The sequence below is a fragment of the Nelumbo nucifera genome, chromosome 7 (assembly GCF_055504915.1).
Source record: "Nelumbo nucifera cultivar China Antique chromosome 7, China Antique-T2T, whole genome shotgun sequence".
NCBI lineage: Eukaryota > Viridiplantae > Streptophyta > Magnoliopsida > Proteales > Nelumbonaceae > Nelumbo > Nelumbo nucifera.
This window is the reverse complement of record NC_142655.1, coordinates 26,297,068-26,322,527: the sequence shown is the minus strand read 5'-3', so window position 1 is coordinate 26,322,527 and position 25,460 is coordinate 26,297,068. Positions and strand designations below refer to the sequence as shown.

Genomic DNA, 25,460 nt, shown 5'->3' with positions numbered 1-25,460 from the left:
TTTGTCTTCCTCTTTCTTCTCAAAAAACTTGTCCTTTTCTTCTCTCATCACTCGGGATTTTTTTAGGACTTTTTTTTTTGATAAATGATTAAGATTTTATTAAAGATAGATCAAGATGATAAGACAATACAGGCTACCCAATGAGAGGCACGAATTGGTACCTCTCCTAAACAACAACATTGGATTACATCAGACTAGAAAACAAAAATTTACAGAACTGCCCCAAATAATCGTTCCCTTGATGCCCCTTGCTTAGCTAACCCATCTGCAATGGTATTAGTTGTTCTACCCACCCATTGTGAAGTAACAGTCATGTTCCTTGAAAACCAATTAACTTTCCTCAAAAGGTCCCTGTAGCACCAAATAACTGAACCTGGATTTGTTAGCCACCCCACAACAACTTTAGAATCTCCTTTTTTTTTTTTTGATCGATAACAGAAATCTTTATTAATGAATAATAGTTGTGAAGATTAATTACAGAAAAAGGGGAGGTAAACTATCTTAACTCCCCAACATCAAAATGGCAACAAAATACTAAAAATGTACCCAAAACAAAGAATCCTTAGCCACCCCTTGCTTAGCTAATCCATCAGCCATTGAGTTAGCACTTCTCTTCACCCAGCTATATTGCACCTCTAAGTCCTTACACAGCCAATTAAATTTTTTCTCCTCATTGCTGTAGCTCCACAAACCACTGATATCTCCTTTCAGCCACCTAATCACCACCTTAGAGTCCCCCTCAATCACTAAGCATCTAATGCTTAATTCTCTTGCTCTTTGGATTCCTTCAAGAACTGCCAGAATTTCGGCTCTAAGAGAGTCACCCTCTCCAATTGGCCCAGAGAACATGATATACCCCTCCTCATTCCTGAAAACACCCCCTATCCCAGAGGGCCCTGGATTCCTTAAACTACATCCATCAAAATAAAGTTTTATGAATCTGGCGGGAGGGGGGTCCAACTGGTACTACAGTTCCTTTTATACATAACAGCAGTAGCAACCTCTTTCCATTTTCTCATCACGTCTGCCATAGAGAATTCAGAGAATATCTCCATTGATTTCAGCCAATGAGCAACCCTTGAAAGTATCAAATCTGTTAGGTTTTCTGTGGTTCTTTCCTTATCTGAAAAAATTCGTGAATTTATTTCTTCCCATATTGACCAGCACACTGCAGCCCTAATGCTTCTCCACATAATCTTCCCCCTTCTCTTAGGCCAACTAAAGAAAGGAGAGAACAAGCATTGCACACTCCCAGGGGATTCCAAGTATACCCAAAGAGGGAAAACACCCACTCCCAAACAGTCTTAGTAACTGGACAAGTAACCATAATGTGATAACCCGTTTCCCCATCAGCTTTGCAAAGAATACACCTATTGGGAAGTAAACAACAGTTGGGCATCTTTCTTTGAAGCAAGTCATTTGTGTTAACTCTTTCCAGGAAAATTTCCCAACAAAAACTACCAACCCGAGGAGGAATGGGTTTGCTCCAAATCTCTTTAACCGGGAATGACAGACCAAGCGGTGTAGTAGGTTGGACTAATGTCTCAAAAAACGAAGCACAAGAGAAAGAGCCGGATGAAGAAGGGGTCCAGATTCTGGTGTCTCCCTTGCTAGGGTTCAAGAAAACATTTTCAATGATGGTTAGCAAAGATGACATACACCCCAAACCCAGAAGAAGAATCAGAAGGAACCGAGAAGGAGGAAATGTGTTCATTTTTCAAATCTGACAAAGCAAACAATGATGGAAATTGGTCTTTCAAGGGTAGGTCCCCAACCTAAATTTGCTCCCAGAATTTTATTCGATTACCTGAGTTCAGATCGTACCTGATCCAAGGGGAGAAAACTGGAAGCAGATCATGAATGGCTTTCCACGGGGATGCGGCAGTAGTCCTTGCCAAAATTCCAAGATCCCAGTCATTCTCATCAAGCCCATGTATGCTAGCCACAATCTTCGTCCACAATTTGTCCCTTTCCAACGGGAATCTCCACAACCATTTCCCCAATAATGCCATGTTCCTTTTCCTGATATTCCCAATCCCAAGCCCCCTAGCTTCTTGTTCCTATTTACCACTTCCCACCTCACCCTATGGTCTTTCTTCTCCACTCCTGGTTCCCATAAAAAATCCCTCATTAATTTTTCTATCCGATTTGAGACCTTTGTAGGAATCTTAAACACTGACATGAAGTAAATAGGAAGGTTGGAAAGGGTAGACCTAATCAAGGTGATTCTTCCCCCAAGAGAAAGATAATTTTTCCTCCAAGAAGCAAGCCTTTTCTCAAATGTCTCTACTACCGGGTTCCAAAAGCTTTCATTCCTGGGGTTATCTCCTAGGGGGAGGCCCAAATAAGTGATAGGCCACTCCGAGATAGCGCACCCTAACACACCTGCACAATCACTTACTTCCCTTTCCTCCAAATTCACTCCCACCACACAACTCTTATCGAAGTTCACTTTAAGATTGGACATCTGCTCAAAGAGTTGTATTATTAGTTTTAGGTTTCTGATCCATCTTATATCCCCACCCTCACAAAATAAGATTGTGTCATCTGCAAACTACAAGTGTATAAGTGGTACTTCCCCCCTTCCGACTCTCCAACCTCTTATTAAGTCTCTAGAATCGGCTCTATGTATCAGTCTCCCCAAGACATCTGCAATCAGAGTAAAGAGAAAGAGGGAGAGTGGATCACCTCGTTTTAATACTCTCATGGCCGGAAAGAAATCCACCGCAGTTCCATTCACCAATATCGAGTAATGGCAACTCCTGATACAACCCCAGATCCATCTACACCATCTGTCTCCAAAACCAAAACTTTTCATTACCTCCACCAAGAAGGACCAATCAACTAGGTCATAAGCCTTCTCTAAGTCTAGTTTGCATACCACTCCCTTTTTCTTGGATTTCCTAAAATTCTCTAAGCTCTCATTTACAATCAAAATTTGGTCAGTGATCTGCCTTCCCTTCACAAAAGCTCCTTGATTGGGTGTGGTAATGGCTAGAAGAACTTTCTTAATTCTTAGAGACAAGACTTTTGCAATTATCTTGTACAGACTATTCACCAAACTAATCGGCCTAAAATCCCTTGGATGTGATGCCTCTTTCTTCTTAGGGACCAATGCAATGAATGTGGAATTTAAACCCGGATTAATGATTCCCCTCCTGTGGAACTCCTCAAAAACCAACACTAGGTCCTTCTTCACAATATCCCAACAATCCTGATAAAATGCCATTGTAAATCTATCTGGGCCTGGAGCTTTCGTTCTATCCATTGAAAATACTGCTTCCTTTATCTCCTCTAAGTCAAAGTTTTTCTCTAACCCCACTCTGGTTTCTAAACTAAGAGTTGGCCATTCCAGCCCCTCCACCCAAATCCTCTCATTTACAGGCCTTCCAAAAATTGGTTTAAAATGGGTTGCAAAAGCCTCTGCTATTTCTGCTGGTTGGGAAAGAACAGCTCCATCAACTTCTAGCTTATAAATGATATTCTTCCTTCTTCTAGTGTTTGCCACAGAGTGAAAAAATCTAGTGTTTCTGTCTCCCTCCTTTAACCATTTACATCTAGACTTTTGTCTCCAACTTATCTCTTCCTGCAATAAGAGATCCTCCAACTGCTTTCTAACCCTCCATCTCAATTCCTTGTCTTCTTCTCCAAAAGAATCCCTTTCCTCCTTCAAGTCCAGTTCCTCAATTTGCTCCATTAAAATCTTCTTTCTTTCCTCCACTCTTCAAAATTCCAGATGGTTTCACTCCTTTATTTGAGATTTTAGGAATTGAATCTTTTTGGGGAATCTCATCCCCTCCCATTCAACTGACGGATTGTGTTGTTCCCACCATTCTTTGATCTTCTCTATGAATCCCGGATGGATCAACCACATGTTCTCAAACCTAAAGGGAGCAGGTCCACCTCCTCTTAAGTCCTCCTTACACAACACTATAGGCCAATGGTCTGAAGTGAGTCTAGGGAGTGCTCTAGAATTTAGGTTCCCCCAATGCTCCTCCCAATCTGTTGAGAACAAGAATCTATCTAACTTAGAGCATATTGGGTTAGATTGAAGGTTGGACCAAGTGTAGATATTGCTTTGGGTCGGGAATTCCTTAAGCTCAAAAGTATCCACAAATTGATTGAAATTTCTCATGCTGGTCCTTCCCATAGGCCCCTAATATCACTCAATTCTTCCCATAACCTCTTCCTCTTCCTATAGTCATTGGGGCCATATACATTTGTTAGTACCCATTCAAAACCATCTTCCACCTACTTGAATTTCATAGAAATTGAATGATCCCCTATCAGTTCTTCCAAACCTACCACCACATCTTCCTTCCACAATGTTATGATCCCACCCGAGGCTCCCCAAGATGGAGTAGCCACCCACTTTATCCCTTTAGAACTCCAGACACTTCTTGCCCATCTACTATCAAAGTCCATTCTCTTGGACTCCTGGATTAACACCACATCCGGATTGAACTTCCTAATTACTTCTTTGATAGTTGCTCTCTTCCTTGCATTACCCAATCCCCTCACATTCCAGCTTAGAATTCTCATCTCAACTTTAGAATTTAACCCTAAAAAACCACCAGATATCTATTTGAATCCTTTCCTTCTATCCCTTCTCACCCCAAACTTATTATCCCCCTCGATATCTCTTTAATCTCTCCACTTCACTCAATTTTCTTTTCTTAATCTTGCTCTCCTCCTTTCATTTTATTAGGGAAACATTTAGATCATTTAGATTCTTCAACTTACACCCCAACTTTCCAACAAATTCAACTATTGAATCATCCTTCCTAGTCTCCTTCCCTTTTTCATTTTTGTTCTTTCCATAACTAGTCCTCTCCTCCATTCTAACCTCCTCCTCATTGCACACCAGCTCAGACCCATTTGTAACTCTCCTTTGTAGCTCATCTTTCTCGATTTCACCCATCATGCTCTCAATGATTCCCCATATTCTTTCTTCCCTTAAAGTTCCCTCCATCCTCACCTCTCCCCCCTTCTTTCCTTGAGGACTCAGTGTGGCCTCCTTCTCATGGACTTCTGAGACTGGACTGGGAATCGAATCTGGAACAAGAGAAACAGAAGCCGCATCCGTAGCAAAAGCTAAATGAACAGGGTTAGCAAAGTTACCTGGGTTCGGCTGGGCAAAGGGAATTGGGATTGTAGGCGGACAGATGGTTGTCAAGCCCTGTGTGTCAAAATTGGAGTTTTCTGTCTCCTCGTTTTGAAGGGAAATATTCCCCGTCATTCTGTTTTCACAATGACTGCTCCCCTTACCCAATTGTTTACCATTCTATGATGTATTCTTGCTCAGTTCTGGGTTAACGTAAGCTAACACCTCGGTTTTCCGTACAACACTAGTGCTTGAGAGAGGCTTTCCCAGTTCTGGGCACCAGAATTGCCCCCCACCTCTTTGATTGTGAGTCTCTCTGTTTTCAGCCTCTATGTTGTGCATCTCTGCCTCCTCGTTCCCTTCTTGTTCTCCCACCAAATCTCCATGGAATAGGCGGTCCAAGTTTAGGGACTCCCTGTTATAGTCCTCTTGAGATCCTTCATCTTCCAAGCTTCCAAAACTTGAGATGACGTCTGAACTCTCCTCCTCAAAGTCATTGTCTAAACCACAGCTTATCCACCCTTGGTCTTCTACATCCCTCTCTTCTTTCTTATCCCTCAGATAGCGTGGATTAGGGCGATCTGCTGCTCTACTTTCCTGTTCCTCAACACCCAGTCGAGGGACCCAACACAGAGATCGAGTTTCTCTCTTTGTTCGGCATTTTTCCTTTTGTTTCAGTTCGGCCAACGCAGTTTTGGAAGATGATAGATGAGATTTTTCAACTATCATCGCCCTCTTTCTTCCCACGTGACAACGTGGGCCTCTAAAAGTGTTTATGCTATCCGGCTCACCCAATCTTCGAACTGGCTCAAAGTGTGCGCCCTGGTTATTACCATCCGAACCCAAACCCCTTCTTGCCACATCTGCATAGGACTGTCGATCATAGCCAAAAGTCTTTAGTTCAAAAAAAATTGAATTAATTGCTTTAAATGGAGTGCTTTGGGACTGGTTAACCTCCTGCGACTGTTCCCCTTCTGTTTTCATTGTACCAGTCTTCTTCTTCAGCCCCTGAAAGCCACGTGTACTCCAACCGGCCACCTCAGCATCTCCCCTTTCAGTTGTTCGTCTTCCCCACAGCGATGCCTCAGCTTCTGAGGCAATCCAAACTTTGTACCAGGCACCATCCAAGGATATCTCAATCGAACGGGGCACTTTTTCTGGTTTTAATCCTGCAATTCTAAGTTCCACTGCTCGCAAGCACCTCTGTTTTATCTCCAACACTACTTCACCCAAGGTTTTTGCTATTTTTTCAAAAGTTGTTTCATTCCAGAGGTGAAAAGGAAGTCCTAGCAACTTAATCCGAAAGCTACCTTCTTCTGGTTCAATTTCATTACAGATTGGGATCCATTTTTGTATCTGTACCAATCCGCCATCGATCTGTATCGTATTGAAGCTCCACTTCTGAACATCAACTTCCAGGTTAGCTTTCTTCTCAGAGAAAAGCAATAATATAGCATAACCTTCCAACTTTAACTTTTGTGCCACTGCATCTACGATTTTTGTCCAGTCCTTTACTTCCCTTTCAACCGTTAGAACCATTCTGTGCTCCCAAATTTTTCCTCCCTTCTTCAACTGTTAATCTCCGATGTACGGTTGAGCTTGCTACCGTTACTTCTTGACAGACAGGGGTCTGGTCCAGGTTGGTATTAGGTAACCACTGGGAAGAGGAGTTACTTCCCTTCTGTGATTCTTCTGCTGCCTCACTCTCAACTTTCAAGAGGAAAGATTGAAGACTGCCAGCAAAGGAGGCCCACCCTTGTTTCCTCAGACCTTCAGGCATGCAAATCATTTGCTTTTTATTAATGCCAAAGTGTTCTGAAACTGTGAAAAACCAGCCTCTCTCGTTCCTCTTCAGAACCGCTTCGTATCTTTTTCCAGAGTAGCCAAAAGAATTTTTCCACCCTTCTGCCTTGATTGAATTAACTGTTCCATCTACAAAGCCTTTCAGCCAGAAACAGGCTTCCTTTGGTAAAAGGATCGTAGCCCTGCTACCTTCCCTGACTTTCAGGTACTCTTTACCCCTTGCTCGTCCCTGCTCAAAGATGAATCTCTTCGTTTCAATGCTCAAATCTTTTCTCCACCTCCCCGCCAGCCTAAAACTTTCCTCCACCACCATTCCGATGGCATTTGGGGCGTTGATAAGTGACGGGTTTTCTTGGAGCTTAGTCTGAAAGGCAAGAAGATCACCTGACTGCGCACAGCTATGGATGGTTGTAGGTTTGGCAGATGCAAAGCTTTGATCTTGAGGCGACCGCATTTCTCTGGGAGAAGAAGAACAAGAAGCAAGAGAGGGAGGGAGGGAGGGAGAGTGATGTTGGTCAGCAACTTTAGAATCTCTTTCAATAAGCAGATTCTGAACTCCTTACTGGTCTGCAATCTGAATACCTTGTACAGCTGCTAGAAGCTCAGCTCTAATAGAACCTCCTATACCCATGGGGCCTGAGAATAAGGGTAAAATATTGCTATCTTTATCTCTCAGCACCCCTCCTATCCCTGAAGGACCTGGGTTGCCTTGGCTGCTACCATCAAAATTCAACTTTATCCAGCCTTCAGAAGGAGGCACCCACACAGCTGGTATCCTGTTCTTCCTGGTACGGTTACTAGCCACAACCATCCAGTTCCTCCAAATGTCATCAAAAGAGAATATGTGAAAGGAGTCCAAAGATCTCAGCTAGTGGATTGCCCTAGTCAATATACAATCCTTTACAGTTTGAATATTTCTCTCCTCTTGCAGTAACCTAGCGTTTCTTTTTTCCCAAATTGTCCACAAAGCAGCAACTATGATGCACCTCAACATTGTTTTACCAGTTTTTGTGGGCCACACAAAGGAGGGGTCAAAGAGGTAATTCCACCTATACCCAAACAAGGCAAGATCCAACCCCAAAGACCAGCAGAAAAAGAACAGGTTAAAAGTAAGTGGGAGCAATCCTCACCATTAGCCCTACAAAGTACACACAAGTTGGGGGACAAGCACATGGAAGGCCTTCTCTTCTGCAAGCAATCCAAGGTGTTGATATTCCTACAGAACACCTCCAGCAGAAAATAATGATTTTAGGAGGTACAAGTCTAGACCAGATCTCATTGGCTGGAAAACCCAACTGTCCCAGGGAAGAGCAAAGGGACTTAAAGAAAGAGGCACACGTGAAGTGACCTTTTGGATGAGGGGACCATATTCTCACATCAGATCTACGGGGGTCCAGAAAAACACTTTCAAATAGTGACAAGTTCTGAAACACAAGAGAGTTCATGATCCCTTAAGCCCCTACGAAACCCAAAGTCCCAATTCAGAGAGGATGGAAAAACAGGTGTTGGAAGAAAGTGAGAGAAAGCTTTTTCCTTGTAGAGAGAGGAAATAGAGAGAAGGAAAAAGATCCTTAAGAGCAGAATTTCCCACGCAGATATCTTCCCAAAATAAAACAGAATTACCAAAGTTGACATCATACCTGACAAAATTAAGGAATTGAGGGAGGATACTCTGGATTGCTTTCCAAGGAGTTGCCAACGTGGCTCGACACGATACACCAGTATCCCATCCATTTCCCAAACTGCCATGTATACTAGCTACCACCTCATGCCACAGCCTCTCCCATTCTATAGGCCACCTCCACAACCATTTTCCTGAGAGAGATTTATTCTTTAGAACTAAATTCCCTAGACCCAACCCACCCTCCTCTTTCCCACTACAAACTATTCCCCAATTTATTTGATGATCCTTTTTTCCTCCCCTGGCTCCCAAAGGAAGTTTCTCATTAATCTCTCCAACTTCTTGGCCTCCCTAACATGAAATATAGTTCATTTTCCACGATGCTAATCTTTTCTCAAACTTTTCCAGAACCAGGGCCCAAAAAGTGCTCTCCTTAGGGTTGGCTCCTAGAGGTAGACCTAAATACTATATGGGCCAAGAAGAAATGGGACAACCTAGACACTCAGCCACAGACTCAATAGCCCTCTCATCCATATTCACACCCACCACACAACTCTTATCCATGTTTATGTTTAGATTGGAGACTCTCTCAAAGTGCTTTATGAGAGATCTGAGGTTCCTTACCATTCTCCTATCACTCCACAAAAAATTATTAGGTCATCAGCAAACTGTAGGCGGGTCACCTTGATACAGTTTCTTCCTATCTTCCAACCTCTCACTACTTCTTCACTGCTTGCCTTAGAGATCAATCTGCTAAACACATCTGCAACTAGGGTGAAGAGGAAAGGGGAGAGGGGGTCACCTTGCCTAAGGCCTCTAAAAGCTGGGAAAAAATCCTTGACCACCCCATTAACCAAGACTAAAAAATGGCAAGAACTGATGCAACCCTTTATCCAATTACACCATCTACCTCCAAATCCACAAAACCCTAGGACCTCTAGTAAAAAACTCCAATCCACAAAGTCGTAGGCCTTTCCTAAGTCCAGCTTACACAAAACCTTGCTTTCTCGACTTTCTCATGTCCTCCACACACTCATTGCTATTAGGATCTGATCCATTATCTGTCTCCCTTGAACGAATGCTCCTTGAGATTGACTAATGATGGAGGGCAGCACTACTTTAATCCTCAAAGTAACACTTTACCAAGGATTTTCTAAATGCTAGTCACCAAGCTGATCGGCCTAAAATCCTTAAGATCTTTTGCTCCTTTCTTCTTAGGGATTAGGGCTAGGAAAATAGCATTATCTCCAGAGCTTACGTTATTATTGTCCTCAAATTCCTTAAACATATCACAAAGGTCTTCTTTTACCACATTCCAACAGTCTAGATAAAAAGCCATAGTGATACAATTTGGCCCAGGTGCTTTGGATCTGTCCAATGAAAACACCGCTTGCCTAATTTCCTTTTCTTCAAAACTTCTCTCTAACCAGTTTGCTTGCTCTTCAGACAGCTTGAACCAATCTAATCCTTTCAGCCTTAATCTATTATTCAACGGCTTCCCAACAATTGATTTGAAATGATCCACAAACAATTTGGCTATCTCATCTTGGTATGTGACTTCCTCTCCATTCACTTCTAATTTGGCCACACAATATCTTCTTCTCCTCCTTTTAGCCAGGGCATGGAAAAATTGTGTTTCCGTCCCCTTCTTTGATCCATTTGTGCCTTGACTTTTGCCTCTAGGAAATCTCATCTTAAGAAGAACTTCCAATTCCTTCTTTAAACTTCTTCTCAAATTCCTTTCTTGCTCAATCATGAACCTTTGAGTTTCTTTGGAGTCTAGTTCATCAATCATGGACAACAAATTATTCTTTTGATCCTCTATCCTTTCGAAATGCTCTTGATTCCACTCTTTAATCTTGGCTCTCAATCTCTTCAACTTTTTGTGGAACCTTACACCATTCCACTTTACCTCTCTCAAATCTTTATTCCACCACTTCCCAACCAAGCATCCAACGTCCAGGTGAGTTAGCCATGTATTCTCAAATCTAAAGGGTTGTGGTCCAATGCCTAGAGTTTCTTGTCCTAATTGGACAGAGTAGTGATCAAAAGTAACTCTAGGCAGAGTTCTAGCCACCAAATTCCTCCAACGATCCTCCCACTCTACATTAAAAAGGAATTTATCGAGTTTTGAGCAAAATGGGTTTTCTTGGAAATTAGACCATGTAAAATTGGCTTGCAGAAGGCGTAATTCCTTTGCGTCACAGGTGTTAACTAAGTCATTGAATTTTTTCATGCTTGTCGTAACCGCTCTTTGGGGGTTATTTGATTCGTTACAAAACCTAATAACATTGAAATCCCCACCAGGCACCACAGGCCGTCTCACAAACCTTGAATTCCATACAACTCCTCCAACATTTCTTTCTTTTCTTTAAAGTATTTGGCCCGTAGACATTAATTAACACCTAAGTGAATCCATCCACCACTTTTTTTAATTTTAAAGACACAGAGAATCTCCCTATGAGTTCTTCCATGATATTACAACATCCTCCCTCCAAAGAGTAACTAACCCTCCTAAGGCTCCCCATGAGGGAGATGAAGTCCAGCAAACTCCTCTTGATTTCCACACACTTCCGACCCATCTTCTATCCAATTCTGCCAACTTGATCTCCCATAACATGACTATATCAGGTCTCTATTCTCAATATGTCTTTAATTGCCCTTCTTTTTCTTGCACTCCCTAAACCTCTCACATTCCAACTGATGATTTTCATTGTGAGACTCCTTTCAAACACCCCTTTCTAAAATGGTTCCACCTTATGAAGAACCCTTCCTTCTTTCTCCTCTTCCACTGAACTCGATATCACCCTCTATATCTGAGATTAGTCTTTCCACTTCTGATCTCTTTTTTTTTTTTGCTTCTGATCTCTTTTTCTTTTTCCATTTTGTATTCCCCTCTGTCTTCTTAGCTGACACACTGACTTCACCCACCTCACCCCCCCAACCAAAAACTTTTGTGACGGTCCTTGTTCTAAAGAGTTGCTTCTTGTTCCCTAACATCTAAACCCACCTCCTTTTCTCCTCCAGTAATGCACAAATCTGCTCCCATTTTCTTTTTAATTCTTTCTCCCGTTTTTTCTTTAAGTTCCACCTCTACCTCACTCCGCTCACCTTCACCTAAGGTTTCCTCTCGGGATGCTGGAGTATCTGTTTCAAGCACAGGAAGCACCGAAACCAAATAGACACAATTACCTACATTGTTGGGGACCAGGTGAACTTCTTTCGAGGGAGGGGGACCGGCGTAGAAAGGAAAGTCTAATCTTGTTTCCTATGTTTGGTTCTGCCTAGGAAATTTTCCGGTAGAAGTCAACAACTTGTCAGCTTTAGCAACCAAGTTAGTCCTCCATTGTTGTCCGGCTTCAGGCAATACATTATAGACCATTCCATTAGAGTCTTTCCCTTTCAAACCAAAAACTTGTTCTTCCCGGCTAGGGGGCTAATCTCCCTTGTGGGTAAGGGCAGAACCTGAGCCTCAATCGTAGTTTCCATATGTCATTCCATCGTATTCACCTGAACTTCCTCAAAACTTTGAGAACCAGCTTCCTCATCCTCCTGAAACAATATTTCCGTTCCGAAGTTATCTTGCTCAGTGATGTCCTTCAATTTGCTTAAATCGATGCTCCCCAGGCTAATCTCCCTAGCCTTCCATCCTATTCACCTGAACTTCCTTAAAACTTGTCTGATGATAATTTGTTTAGCCTTGCTGCCGCAATCCATTGCAACGAGCCTCCAGTAGAAGAAGAGGTCGAAGTAGCTTAAATAGAGAGAGAGGTAGTTATGCAATTACCCCTCATTTAGTCTTGACACTTAAAGAGAGGCAAACTCACGTATGGGACACCTCACTTAGTCTTGATAGTTTCAGCTAACCCACTAGCCAACCCATCTATTTGGGTTATAAACTATTTTCAATTTATTGGGCTTGTTTAAAAATTTCTTTCAACAAATGCCTTTCCACACAAAGCTATCATAGGAGGGAAGGGAATCACTAGACTTCCAATCACCATTAGAAACCACAAATTTAGCAGCAATAAGCAGCCTCCACCACCCAGTGTTTTAAAAGCGCAAGGCGCAAAAAAAGTGCAAGGGCCAATTTGCACCTGAGGCACAAGGCAAGGCGCACGCCTTTTTAAGAAAGGCGCAAAATTACAAAAGGAAAAGCTAAAAGATCAAAAAAAAGTCAGAAAATTCAAAGAAATGCCAAAAATTCAAAAAATTATTAAACATAATGTTAATAAAAATATAAACTTAAATTTTAAAATAAATGATTTAAAAAACCTATTATCTAAAATTAAAACACATAAACATAACATGTATAAGTGTATTGAAATGAAAATTTAAAAATAAAAGCAAACATATAAAGCATTTTCAAGCATGAAAAACCTGGAATCTCTTTTTTTTCCTTAATTGCATTGCTTCAAGTAGTTAATGTGATGTAAAACATATTGCAGTCTTGATTCTATGAGTCGCCTTTGTACCACGCCCCTCGAGACAAGTCCAAGAACCCCCTATTTGCTAATGTTGCTTATTCATTCATTGCAATATAATATCTTCTTAAAAGGCAATGAAAGTTATAAAATCATTATTTTTTATGTGAGAAATAAGAATTTCAGACCCTAACATAGACTTATTCGGGCTTGCCTCGAGGGACGTGGTCAGGGGTCCGGGGGCAGAGCCCCTGGCCTAGCCATTAGACTAAAAAAAAAAGCAAAAAACACAATTTTAAAAAGGCGCACGCCGAGGCACACTAGGCGTGCGCCTTTTGAAAGGGTTGCGCCCGCCGAGGCACACTAGGCGTGCGCCTTTTGAAAGGGTTGCGCCTAGGACCTGGGTGAGGCGCATACCCCAAAATGCGCCTTGCCTGTGTGCCTAGGCATGCCTGAGGCGTGCCTTTTAAATCACTACCACCACCCCCCTCCTTCAGCCCCAAATCTCTGCAACCACTTACAATTACAAAGAAGAGCCACATAAAAATATCAAATCTTCTTTATGCCACTTGATCCCAGTTCACAATATGAAATTTTTTATCCTCATGCCAACCTCTCCAAAGGGATAGGGAAGAGGGGAAAAAATAAAGTTGGAAGACTACATAAAGTGCTCTTTATCTTAAGGTAATTGTTCCACCCACAAGAAGATACTTAACCTTCCAAAAGAATAGCCTTTTCTCCATCCTCTCAAGCACTGGATTCAAATGGAAGAGGAAAAACATTTGGCTCCCAAAGATAGACCGAGATCTTTTATGGGAAGAAACTCCACTCCACAAGCAATAACTTCAGCTAAGCCATCCACATCCTCCACCCATCCAAAAGGAATTAAAGAGCTTTTTCCCATGTCCACCTTTACTCCAGTGACCACCTCAAACCACATTAGACACTCCATAATAATAGAATCTGAGAATGATCCGACCCCAAAAAGAAAACGGTATCATCTGCAAAGTGCAAAATGAAGAACTTGGACCTTATTCCCTGATGGAGTCACAGTGAAACCATCCAACCTACCCCCAATAGCCACCCCCTTAATAAGGTCAATACCTCTATCACACAATGACAAATAAATAATAGTGGGGAGACAGGGTCCTGCCTAATTCCCTTCGATCTTTTGAAAGATCCAGTTGACTACCCTTTTGTTATAATAGAATATAATCTAAATATCTCCAGTTAACATTGTCATAAGCTTTTTCATCCACTTTACACACCAAGCCCAGTCCGCCCTCCCTATTTCTATAGTCAATTAATTCTTTTGTTATCAGCACACTGTCCAACATTTGCCTCCCAGACATGAATGCATTTTGCTCTTTAGAAATGATTGAACTTAGCACTTTCTTCATTCTTTGGGCTAGCACCTCAACAATAATTTTATAATAACTATTCACCAAGCTGATGTGCCTGAAGTCCTTCAAATGTCAGCACTGTTTTAGAGCAAAAGTTCCCAAACAATAAAACAAAGGTAAGACATAACAAATGGATTTACAAAAGGAGGTAAGGTAAAGGCAATTAAATGGGAACAAAACATGGACAAGCTCCTACATGTAGGATCTGCTTCTGAATAGATGCTCGGTGTTCTTCAATACAAATGGTATTCTCTTTTACTGATTGCTACAGCTCCGATTTAAACTTATATTTGATTTCAAACACAAAGCTCATGGACATTTTTTCTTTGTTCCACCTTTGTAATTCTAATGATTAGAAAGGTTCACTAGCATAGAACTGTAAAAACATTCCTATAGACGAAAAGATTCACTATACACTCCACCTTGGTTAATCCCCTATTTAGCTAATCCATAAGCAAGAGAACTCTCTCCCTGCGAATTCACCCAAAAAGAAGAGAGAGAAACATGGAAGATATATTTTTCCGTTAAAAATATTGATAGTCACCATGATCTTCTAAAACCATACACCAGCTTCTTCAATATCAAGAAACTGTGCAACTTCAAACTGGTTCCTGCTATCCCAAAACATAATCAAACTGAATTCTAATGGATGCAGTGTGGGAAACCCAAAGGAATCTTGTAGAGGAAGCTTGTAGAAATAGGCACAGTAATATTTTGAAGATATTTAAGGACCAATTGGCTAAAGGCAACTCTATAAGGGCAGAATTACTAGCCTATTACAAGGTTTGACATTGCGAAGTCCACTCAGTTATAGAAATATTGAAGTGGGAGGTGATTGTAGAGTGACAGTAGGCTGGTTTCAAAATAATAGATCAGGCATGTGACAGCAGAGAGAGATCATAAAGCAACTAAGAGTGACATTCTTCTGGTTGCAAAGATCAGCAAACAGTTTGGATGATAAATTGGCTAGACAATGGGTGCAAAGAAACCCTTTTTTTTAATAAAGTATAATAAAATTACAAAGGTCTTCCTGTACAATGAGGTTCTACATATCCACAGATAAAAGAGAAGATAATTCATCCTCCCTGAAATGTTTTAGAGGTCAGCCATTTAGTTGCATTTACAAATAGTGTGGTCAATTTATTAAATGTTCCCTCTTGGTTGTTTCAGGTTCACAGAGGATATCTCAGATGCTTTTCTTAAACTTTTTTATGACCAATATCAGAACCTTGAATACAAGAGGGTAGTAGAGTAAATTCAAGAATTTAATAAGGATACTCTAGGTTCTTTGTTTTTTATTTGTAAGGTTTCCCTAGGTTCACAGAGGAATTCTCAGATTTTCTCAAAACAGATCTTGATTTAGAAATTCCAAATGATCAATAGAATGGGATCATAACAATAAACAAAAGTAGAAGGGAAGGGAAAAAATCAGAAAACCATGGTCTTAGCAAAAGTAATTTGTATGATAATTTCAATACATCATTATGGTTGCTGCCCTTTTGGAAATTAGTAGTAAGAGTTGGTTCTTTATCCTTCTCAACAGAGGCTTTGACCATTCTCTCCCTTTCAGCACGTTGGAAAGCTGGAGGTTCTGATCCACCCTGAAGCCCTCCTGAAAGCTTAATGAACTGCAATACCAACACAAGCATGAAATATGACTTGCAGAAAACTCATAGCAACAGTTGATAACAAGAAAAAGGTCCAAGAAGTACATCATCATAACAAGCACTGCAAAGTCCATGAGCAAAATGAGGCTCTGAGCTACCCTTATGTTTGCAAAGCAATTCCATTGTCCCAGACATTTTAGACCCCAATGTTGCTGGTTGCCTTAAGCAAGGTTGTGCTTCAAGCTCTTCTGCCTTCTTGTTGAACTCCTCAATCTAGTAGAGGAAAAGAAAGTTGTCAAACCCTTATTCCCATAACAGGGATATCACGGTTATGTAAAAAACACATAAAACAAGGATAGATACTATAAATTGCTCTACAACCAAAATATTTAGTTGATGCTTATGTAGCCAGACATCCTGAGGATGAAGTAAATTGTGATATACTAGAACAGTAGCTTTGTAGTCGAGTTGATATTGGACTAAAACTCTTAAAGATGCAAAATTAACAAGAAAAGGTGGTAGCAAATTGAAAACAACCCTAGCAGTACATAGTAGAAATGTTAGACAAAGCACCAGAAGATGCTAATTCAGTTAATTCAGTCCCTAACTTTTTTTCTTAATATCAGTAATATATATACTAATTATTGTTTTCTATATGCATGCTTTTACAGATATTCAGTTAAAGATAGTTCATCTTTCTACAGTAAACGTATGGGTCTGTTGTTAGTAACGAGGGTGTAAGGATAATGCTGTGATTCTGGTCTGCAGTTATTATAATAAAAGAGTGGGTTGACCAATGTGATAGCCCTCTTCTCCTCTACGTTTCTTTTTATTATTCTCTATGCACTTTTCTTTGATTCTGCATCTCCTATTTATTTTTCTATCCTATTGCAGGTTATTTAAGAAAGTGCTATTACATATATAAATATAAGCCAATAATGTTTTTCACCATATCCAATTGATTTTCTATGTATTTGGTTGGGAAGAACCCCAATCCCAAAAGAAAAAAATCCTAGAACCTGAGGTGAAAGGTTGAGTAAGAGAGCTGATCAGGTGCTTAGAGTTCGATTCATTTGACCACAAAATCTTGGGATATGAGAAATTGACTAAAATTAATCTACCAGCTAGTATTAATATATCGACACATTATACATAGAAAAAAATAAATATACCAGATTGTAACACGAGAGTTTAAAACCCACATAGCCTGAGAGTGGCCACTTGAAAATGCTGAAGCCTAAGTCTATATCCAGTCCACCCCTCCCAAAACCACCAAACAGCAAGGACCAATTTAACGAGGCATTCCTGGTTAAGAATTCTATAGTTTGAGCTACAATTTCTAATTTTAATATTTATTATTTTAATTATATAAGTTAATCATTTATATTGGGTGAATGTCCAATGGATCTGTATCCGCTAGAGTTCAGTGGTGCAGACCTAGTGTTGGGGGTCCAATGGTTATGGGAATTAGGCCCAGCCTCCTAGATATATGCAATGAGAGCCGGTTGACAATGGACCGTCTTGGATGGTGAAACATGCCACTTAAATGAACCGAGGTCCACTCCACCACAGACCTTGAGGTTGAACACCTTTTTAAAAGATTGCCAACAGCCCAAACAGCATGTCTTTATGCGGTTGAGTCTAGAACCTACTACACCTGTTCTCACAAGCCACTGCATGGACATTGGCCAAGCCAGAATCAAGACTCCTAACAAGAATTACTACAGCAATAAGATGATGTATTCACAAAGCCACAAGGGTTGCCACCAGACTGGCCTCAGGACCACAGGATTCCAATTATCCTGGTTCCCCTCCTGCCAATACCTGGCCTTATAGATATCCACATTACCAAAAGACTGAAATCAAGAAAATTGTTACTGAACTAGGTTAGGGTACCAACAGATACATGTGCACCCTGAAGATGTTCCTAAAATGGCTTTTTGCAAACACGAAGGATATTACGAATTTCTCAGAATGCCTTTTGGGCTAACAAACGCCCTATCAACATTTCAGGCAGTGGTGAGCAACATATTTCACCCCTACCTTCAATGCTTTATATTGGTATTTTTAATATGCACCCTGGAGATGTTCCTAAAATGGATTTTTGCACACATGAAGGATATTATGAATTTCTCAAAATGCCTTTTGGGCTGACAAATGCCCTATCAACATTACAGGCAGTGGTGAGCAACATATTTCACCCCTACCATTAATGCTTTAAATGATTTTTTTAATGATATTATGGTTTATAGCCCAAATTGAGCTGCCCATTTTTCTCATCTTTCCACTATCTTGGAGCTCCTTAGGAAACATCAACTCTGTGCCAAGGCCAACATTTTCAAGCCCTCAGAGGATTAAGGCAAGGAGACCCTCTTTTGCCTTTCCTTTTTACTCTAATCATTGATGTTCTTGGGAGACTAATCAAGAAGGCTGAGGATTGCCGAGGGGGTGGAGAGTGGAAAGGGATGAAGTACCAATAACCCATCTGCAATTTTCTGATGACACAATTCTCTTACATGAAGGAGGTCTATTGAGCTGGGTTAGAAATTTAAAACTGGTTGTACAAGTTTTTGAGAAGATGTCCAATTTGAAAATCAATTTTGAAAAGAGTTGCATTGCGAGAATAATTAAGGGGCAGAAGTTTTAGGATGTGTAGTTTTTCAATGGCCTATGAGGTACTTAGGCTTACCTTTGGGGGATAGTCCAAGAAATAACAACTTTTGGAATCCAGTGATAGAAAGGTTTACGAAGAAATCGGCTTCTTCAAAAAATAATTATTTATCTTTGGGTGGAAGGATTGAATTGATTAAGTCCACTTTGGCCAAATCATAGGGACAAATTGTGGGCAAAGGTAATCATTAGCATTCATGGACTTGCGACTGAAGATTGAGACTCTGAATGCAGAATAGGGCAACAAAAGCTTCTCCTTGCAAATCCATTCAACAAGTCCTAGCATTGGGAATTGTGTTAAATTTTGGGAACATGTTTGGTTCAGTAATTCACCCCTGAAGGAAAATTCCCATCTTTATTTTTATTTGCCTTGTCAATCCGGAGGGGTGAACATATTTCCTCTTTCTTGAGTCACTCCAACTATAGTTCTAGACTTGAATGGGACAGTTTCTAGAAGAGGTCTTTGTGAATCGGAAATAAGTTCTGTCTTGAATCCTTTAAAACGGGATAGTCGCGTTTGGACACCTCCTTTCAGATCATTCACATGTGCCTCTTTTTTTAGGTCCTTAATACAGCTGAGTGATAGCCTAAGATTATCTTTACGAGTTAAAGAGGTTTGGAGTAGACCCATTCCACCTAGAGTAGCTAGTTTTTGCTGGGAAGTGTACCTAGAAAGAATTAATACCTATGATTTTCTCCAGAGAAAAAGACCTCATTGGTCATTATCCCCCCACTGGTGTACTCTCCGTAAAGCCGTGGGTGAGACTTGCTTTCATTATTAAACTCTTGCCCTTTATCCTCTTCAATTTGGGATTGGTTTTCCTCCTTGTTTGGACTGGGGTGGAATCCCCAACCTTCTGTACAAAACCTGTTTTCCCCTAACTTGATCAGTTGGTTGCTGGCAAAAGAAGAGGGAGAGAACCCTTTGAAGGTGTACAAGGGTCATTGTGCGTTGGACGATTTTGGAAGAACAGAACAAAAGAATTTTCTTAGGAGTGGAGAGAAGCAAAGGTTCTTTAATTGAAATCATTACTATTAGGGTGGCCCATTGCGTAAAGTCAACTCTATGAAGATTTTTTTGTTGGGGACTTGATGAGGAAGTAGTTTGGGATTGCATGCTCTTCTTCCTCTAAGGCTATGGTTAGGCCTTTGTGGGCACCACCTAATGGAGGCTTCATAAAGGTGAATTTTGATGGTAGTGAAGGAAATATGGGTCCTTCAAGTATAGGCAGAGTATTTAGGGATAAGGAAGGTAGAGTCCTTGCTCTTTCTTCGGGTTCAATTGGGGAGGGGAACTCTGAGGGATGGAATAATGGCTGTGATGGAAGGAGTAAAAAAAGGCTAAGGAATTACTTATCCACAAGCTGGTGATTGAGGGAGGTTCCAAGTCAGTTATTAATTGGATACAAAAAGAGGAGGATACTGGCTGGTGGGACTACATCTTTCAGAAAAGGAAAATTAGAAGCCCCATACAAGACATGGAAGTCATCATACAATGAAAAGAGATGCTAATTCTTTTCCTGACTGTTTGGCTAAAGAAGGGGTGGGGAGAAATCATTTTTTTGGGAAACATTGTAAATTTTCATGTTTTGGGAGAGTTAAGAGAATTTATATCTCCCTTTTCTTTTTCTTGTAATGCTTTGTCTCTATTATTTTAATGAAATGTTTTTGTTATTGATCAAACAAAAATCTCAGTTCCACTACTTGGGCCATATCTATGCTAATGGACAAGTACAAGCCAACCTAGAAAAGATTGCTAACATGTTGAATTGGGCCAGGTCCAGCTCAGGAAAACATTTCCTGGGCTTACAAGCTCCTATAGGTGATTCATACAAGGATATGGAATTATAACTACTCCTCTTACACAATAGCTCAAGAAAGAAGCCTTTGTGTGGACGTCACAAGCCCAACAAGTTGTCAAAGATCTTAAGTAAGCAGTCACTTCACCTCCCAAAGGAATTTGTAATTGAATGTGATGCTTTAGGAAGGCCATCTCAGACCAGGCTCATTCCAAATCCAATTATGAGAAAGAGTTAATGGCCCTTGTCATGCCAATGCAAAAGTGGAGGCCCTATCTCCTAGGGCGACAGTTTGTTACAAGGATCAATCAGATGAGCCTAAGGAATTTACTAGAGCAGCATACACTCACCCCAAAACAACAAAAATGGGTATCAAAAGCTTCTAAGCTATGACTATACAGTTGAGTATAAGCCCCGATCCACGAAAAAGGTAGTTGACACTCTCTCCCAAATAAGAGAGATGGCCCACCCAGCTTATTCCCTCCTTGAGAAAGTTAAAGAGGAAACCCAAAAGGATCCAAACCTCTCCAAGCTATGTGAACTGTGGGACCCATCTACTGTCCCTAGGTACTCAGCCATTGACTCGACTCTCTTATACAAGGGATGTAAGGCCATAACTCCTGCATTAGAACACTGTTTGACCAATCAATTGGAGCATCTTTGTCTCTTTCATAGCTCCCTGGTCAAAGGCCACTCCGGCATCCTCAGAAACCATCGATTGGTAACAAACTTCCATTTGGAAGGGAATGAAGAAAAGGGTGCAAGAGTTCCTAGCCACATGCCCCATGTGCCAGTGGCAAAAATATGAAGCCATGGGACCTGCAGGACTTCTCCAGCCATTTTTTTATTGGAAACAGTAGGACTTCTCCAGCCACTGCAAGTCCCAAACCAGGTGTGCGAACAGGTGTCTATGGATTTCATCTCCAAATTACCATCATCCATGGGAAAGTCAGCGGTGATGGTACTAGTTGACCGGATGACTAAGTACAACCACTTCTTTTCCCTACCACATCCTACACTACCATTCATGTAGCACAAGTCTTTATCCAAGATGTAGCTAAGTTGCATGGCACCCCTTGAGCTATTGTCTCATGACTCTCATATCATGATCCCACCTTCATGAGTAAGTTCTGACAAAAATATTTTAGAGACACAAGGAACCAAGCTGAAGGCTACATTTTGCTGTTGGGGACCAACAGCCTAGGCTGTTGAGAACGTTCTCAGACATGACACATTTACCCGTTTATTCCCTTGTTTGTCTTTTTAGTCAAAAGAAAATGAAGGGCAATTACTCTTTTACCCACACCCATGGAAACATGGCATGCCCAAAATCGGTCCCAACAGCCAAAGTTTTTTCCAAGCTGAAGAACTCAACCAATTATCATCCTCAATTAGATAGGCAAATTGAGGTTGTGGACAGATGCCTAGAAACCTATCTCCATTGTTTTGCTATGGAGCGACCTAAACGCCAGGTTAATTGGTTACCTTGGGTGGAGCAGTGGTACAATACAGCATACCACTCTGCCAATAGGGACAACTCCATTTTGGACACTCTATGGCAAGAATCCTCCTCCAGTATAACCCTATGAAAAGGAAACTCCAATGTGGCCTCAATATAAGAACAACTTTCAGCTAGAGAAGAAATCCTTCAGTCTCTGAAAATTCATTTGCAGCGGGCTCAACAACAGATGAAGAAGCATTATGATCGAAGGCAACGATCTTTGGAGCTACAAGTTCAGGATCAAGTTTACTTAAATTATATCCCTACCAACAGACCCTTATTTCAAAGAGAGCATGGCAGAAACTAGTTCCTAGATATTTCGAGCCTTATCCCATTCTTGAACAAGTGGGCCAGTAGTTTAATGTCTTGAGTTGCCTCCTATAGACAAGTTGCACCCTATCTTCCATATCCCACCCATGAATAAGAGTTTAGCAGCATTGACATCCCTTCCCCAGCCATGCCAGACTTCACCGGTGAAGGAACTCTCCAAGTAGAGCCACTGAAAATCATAGACTTTCAATGGATTAGAAATGGCCACAAGAAAAGATAATATGGAAGAACTTAACACCAGAGGACACAACATGGGAGCCTTACTTGCAGCTGCAAAATCAGTTTCCTCACATAGACCTTGAGGGCAAGGTCGAACTTGAGGGGGAAGCTGTTAGAACCTGCCCAATTTACCAGAAGGGACCGTACTATCCTACTCTTGGCCATGGGCCTATCACAAGACTACCCCATCAACAGGTGAATACCCGTTGAGCATGCAAGACATGCCAGAGTTAAATCTGAATCTAAGTTCGCTAATAAGATTAGGTCGGATGCCAAGCTGTTATCAGTCAATTGTACTCATGTTTAGTCCATGGGTGAGCTCTAAATATGCTCATCTCACTTATCTGAATGAGCAGTAACTTCCTTTCTCTCTCACTTTGCTGTTAGGAAGATTAAGCTTCCCTTAAAGTATGTTTTTGGTGTTGGGCCAACCATAACATTGCAACTAATATCTGAGAACACTCAGATAAGTAGTCATCCCCTTTCAATGTGTTTGGTTAAACCTTTAAAAGGCCTACTCATTTCTTAAATTCTGCTCTAGACAATGATTGGGACACCACTTATCACTTATCAGTGGTCACATAAGTGTTCATTATTGAAAACTTTCACAATGACAAGAATGCATCTCATTCCCATGTTTAAATAGAAGAAACTGCAATAGCCATTGTGATCAACACTCCAACATAAGAAGACTTCAGACATAAAAATTAACTCTTATCTCCAATAAAATCTAATTAGATTTCAGAGATACCAGACTTCAAAATTCAAAACACCTCAACCAAGTAGCAATCTAGGGTACTTGGTTAATGTCTTGACAGAGAATGCTAGTTTGTCTTGATTTTATAGCAGAATCAGTAATGCATCTTGATACTTGTCATATTATTTCCTTACTTATGAAGCATATATTCTATGGGATTGGAAGGTAATGCTGATGTTTTGAACCATAACGACCAACACAATTATGACAGCCACGAGAACAAGTAGTCAGATACATCAGGCATTAGATATATCTCATATTACATATAAACAAAAACAGACAACCATTGATGTCAAATGAAGAAGCCCCCCTATGTTAAGGGCCAATGTGGCATTTAATACAACAGGCATTGGATTAGATGCATGGTGCCAACTAAGCATTCAAGGAGGCTTATGCATGGGGATTGCATACCATAGAGAACAAAATGGAAGTTGATAATTCCTTGTAAGTTTGAAACTCACCGTTAGGCTCCCTGACTCTGTATTCTCAAATTCAATTAGTCGTTTCGTCAGTGTCGCTTCACATATATGTACAACACTTATCTGGTAAAAAGCGAAACATGTATCAATTCATATGAGAAGCTCAGTCTTAGACATTAGAGATCTTAGAAACCAATATTCTTGGGAATCTAGGTGAAAGCTGAGAGAGGATGAACAGTATGGAAACAAACATTTACATGCTTGAAAATACACAAAAAAAAAAAAAACATTTGTAATAATAGTTGGAACTAACAAATTTTCAACAAAGAAAAATGTTGCAACATCACTATTTTTAAAAAATTTCAAAGGTTAGGTCTGTATCCGGTGCACCCTTTCCAAGACCCCCAGACAGCTGGGACCAACACTGGGTAATGACATTTATCACTACTTACAAATTTTGATAAAACATGACATTTAGTCGATTAAAAAACAAATGACAAGCTTTAGAAGACAGTGGAGTTTAATATCTCACAGGTAGTTTGGATCAACACATTTTTTTTGTTTTGATCAGTAAAAAGAACTGAAAAATTTATTAAAATGTACTAAATTTTGAAAATACAATAAGTCCGGTCAATCCCCACAAGGTAAAATGTTACAATTGCACCCAAAACAATTGTTGCCTATTTACCCCTTGTTTTGCAAGAGTATCAGCCATCCCATTTGCAGTCCTTCTTACCCAATTGAAAGTAATGTTCAGCTCCTGTTTTATGCTTTCAATTTCCCTAAACTCATGCCAATAGATCCATGGCGTGAGCTGACTATTCTTTGCCCAAGAAATTATAAGATAAGCTTTGAATCCCCCTCTACTTCCAACTGTTGAAAGTTTGCTTGTTTGGAAAGTCTTAAGCCTTGAAGTAGTGCCATCAATTCTGCCTTTAATGAGTCTCCCAACCCCAAGGGACCTGAAAACATAGCCAAAACTTTCCCTGTGCAGTCTCTAAAAACTCCTCCAATACCTGCCTTTCCGGTGATTCCCATGGAGTTCCCATCAAAATTCAATTTTATTTTATTTGCTGCTGAGGTGACCATACCATAACCCTCTTTTCCTTTTCTCTTGAGCAGGCTGGCCACTTCAGACCATGCCCTTATGATGTCATTTACTGAAAAATTTTTGAAAGCATCAATTGTCTTTATCCAGTGAGCTGCTCTAATTAGAACAACATCACATAATTCCTCCTTTGATCTGCTTTTCTCAAAAAAATCTTCCATTTCTTTCCTCCCAAACAGTACATACCACTGCAGCCCGAATTGCTTTACACATAATTTTTCCCCTCTTTCTTGGTTGTCTTAAGAAGCTTCGGCTGAATAAGCACACTATATCCTGTGGAGATATCTACCTGCAGCCAAAGAGAGCAACAGAATTCCCAAATGCCAAGAACAAGAGAGAAAGACAGCAATAAATAAGATTGGGTTTCACCACTTGCACGGCAAAGGAAGCATATGTGGGGTGAGAGGCTAACATTTGGCCTTCTTTTCTGAAGCAAATCGCAGGTATTTATCTTTCCAAGACAAACTTCCCAACACAAAGCCTGGATTTTAGGGATAGGCTTGCTCCAAACTACTTTCACAGGAAATTTCTCCCCCAAGTTATTGGACTGTAAGAGAGCATTAAGGAAGGAAGCACAACTGCACAAGTGAAAAGAGGATAGGAAAGGCAAACTGAAGGGGGGTTGGATGGAGTTTACCCAGTAATTGGATGAGTCTCACATTCATTGTCCCTCACCCCTTCTAAACCCGAAATCC

General features: G+C 40.7%; 1 protein-coding gene across 1 annotated transcript in view; it reads right to left on the bottom strand.

Moving 5' to 3' along the window:
* The window catches only part of LOC104593430 (Cyclin/Brf1-like TBP-binding protein), a 73,058-nt gene that overhangs the window by 13,741 nt on the left and 33,857 nt on the right, over positions 1-25,460 (bottom strand). Inside the window, exons 12-14 of the mRNA XM_010253262.3 lie at positions 23,700-23,780; positions 16,068-16,235; positions 15,834-15,983 (exon numbers count right to left, since the gene is read on the bottom strand). Of these exons, the coding sequence (XP_010251564.1) occupies positions 15,834-15,983; positions 16,068-16,235; positions 23,700-23,780 (399 nt within the window). The remainder of the gene's footprint in view (positions 1-15,833; positions 15,984-16,067; positions 16,236-23,699; positions 23,781-25,460) is intronic.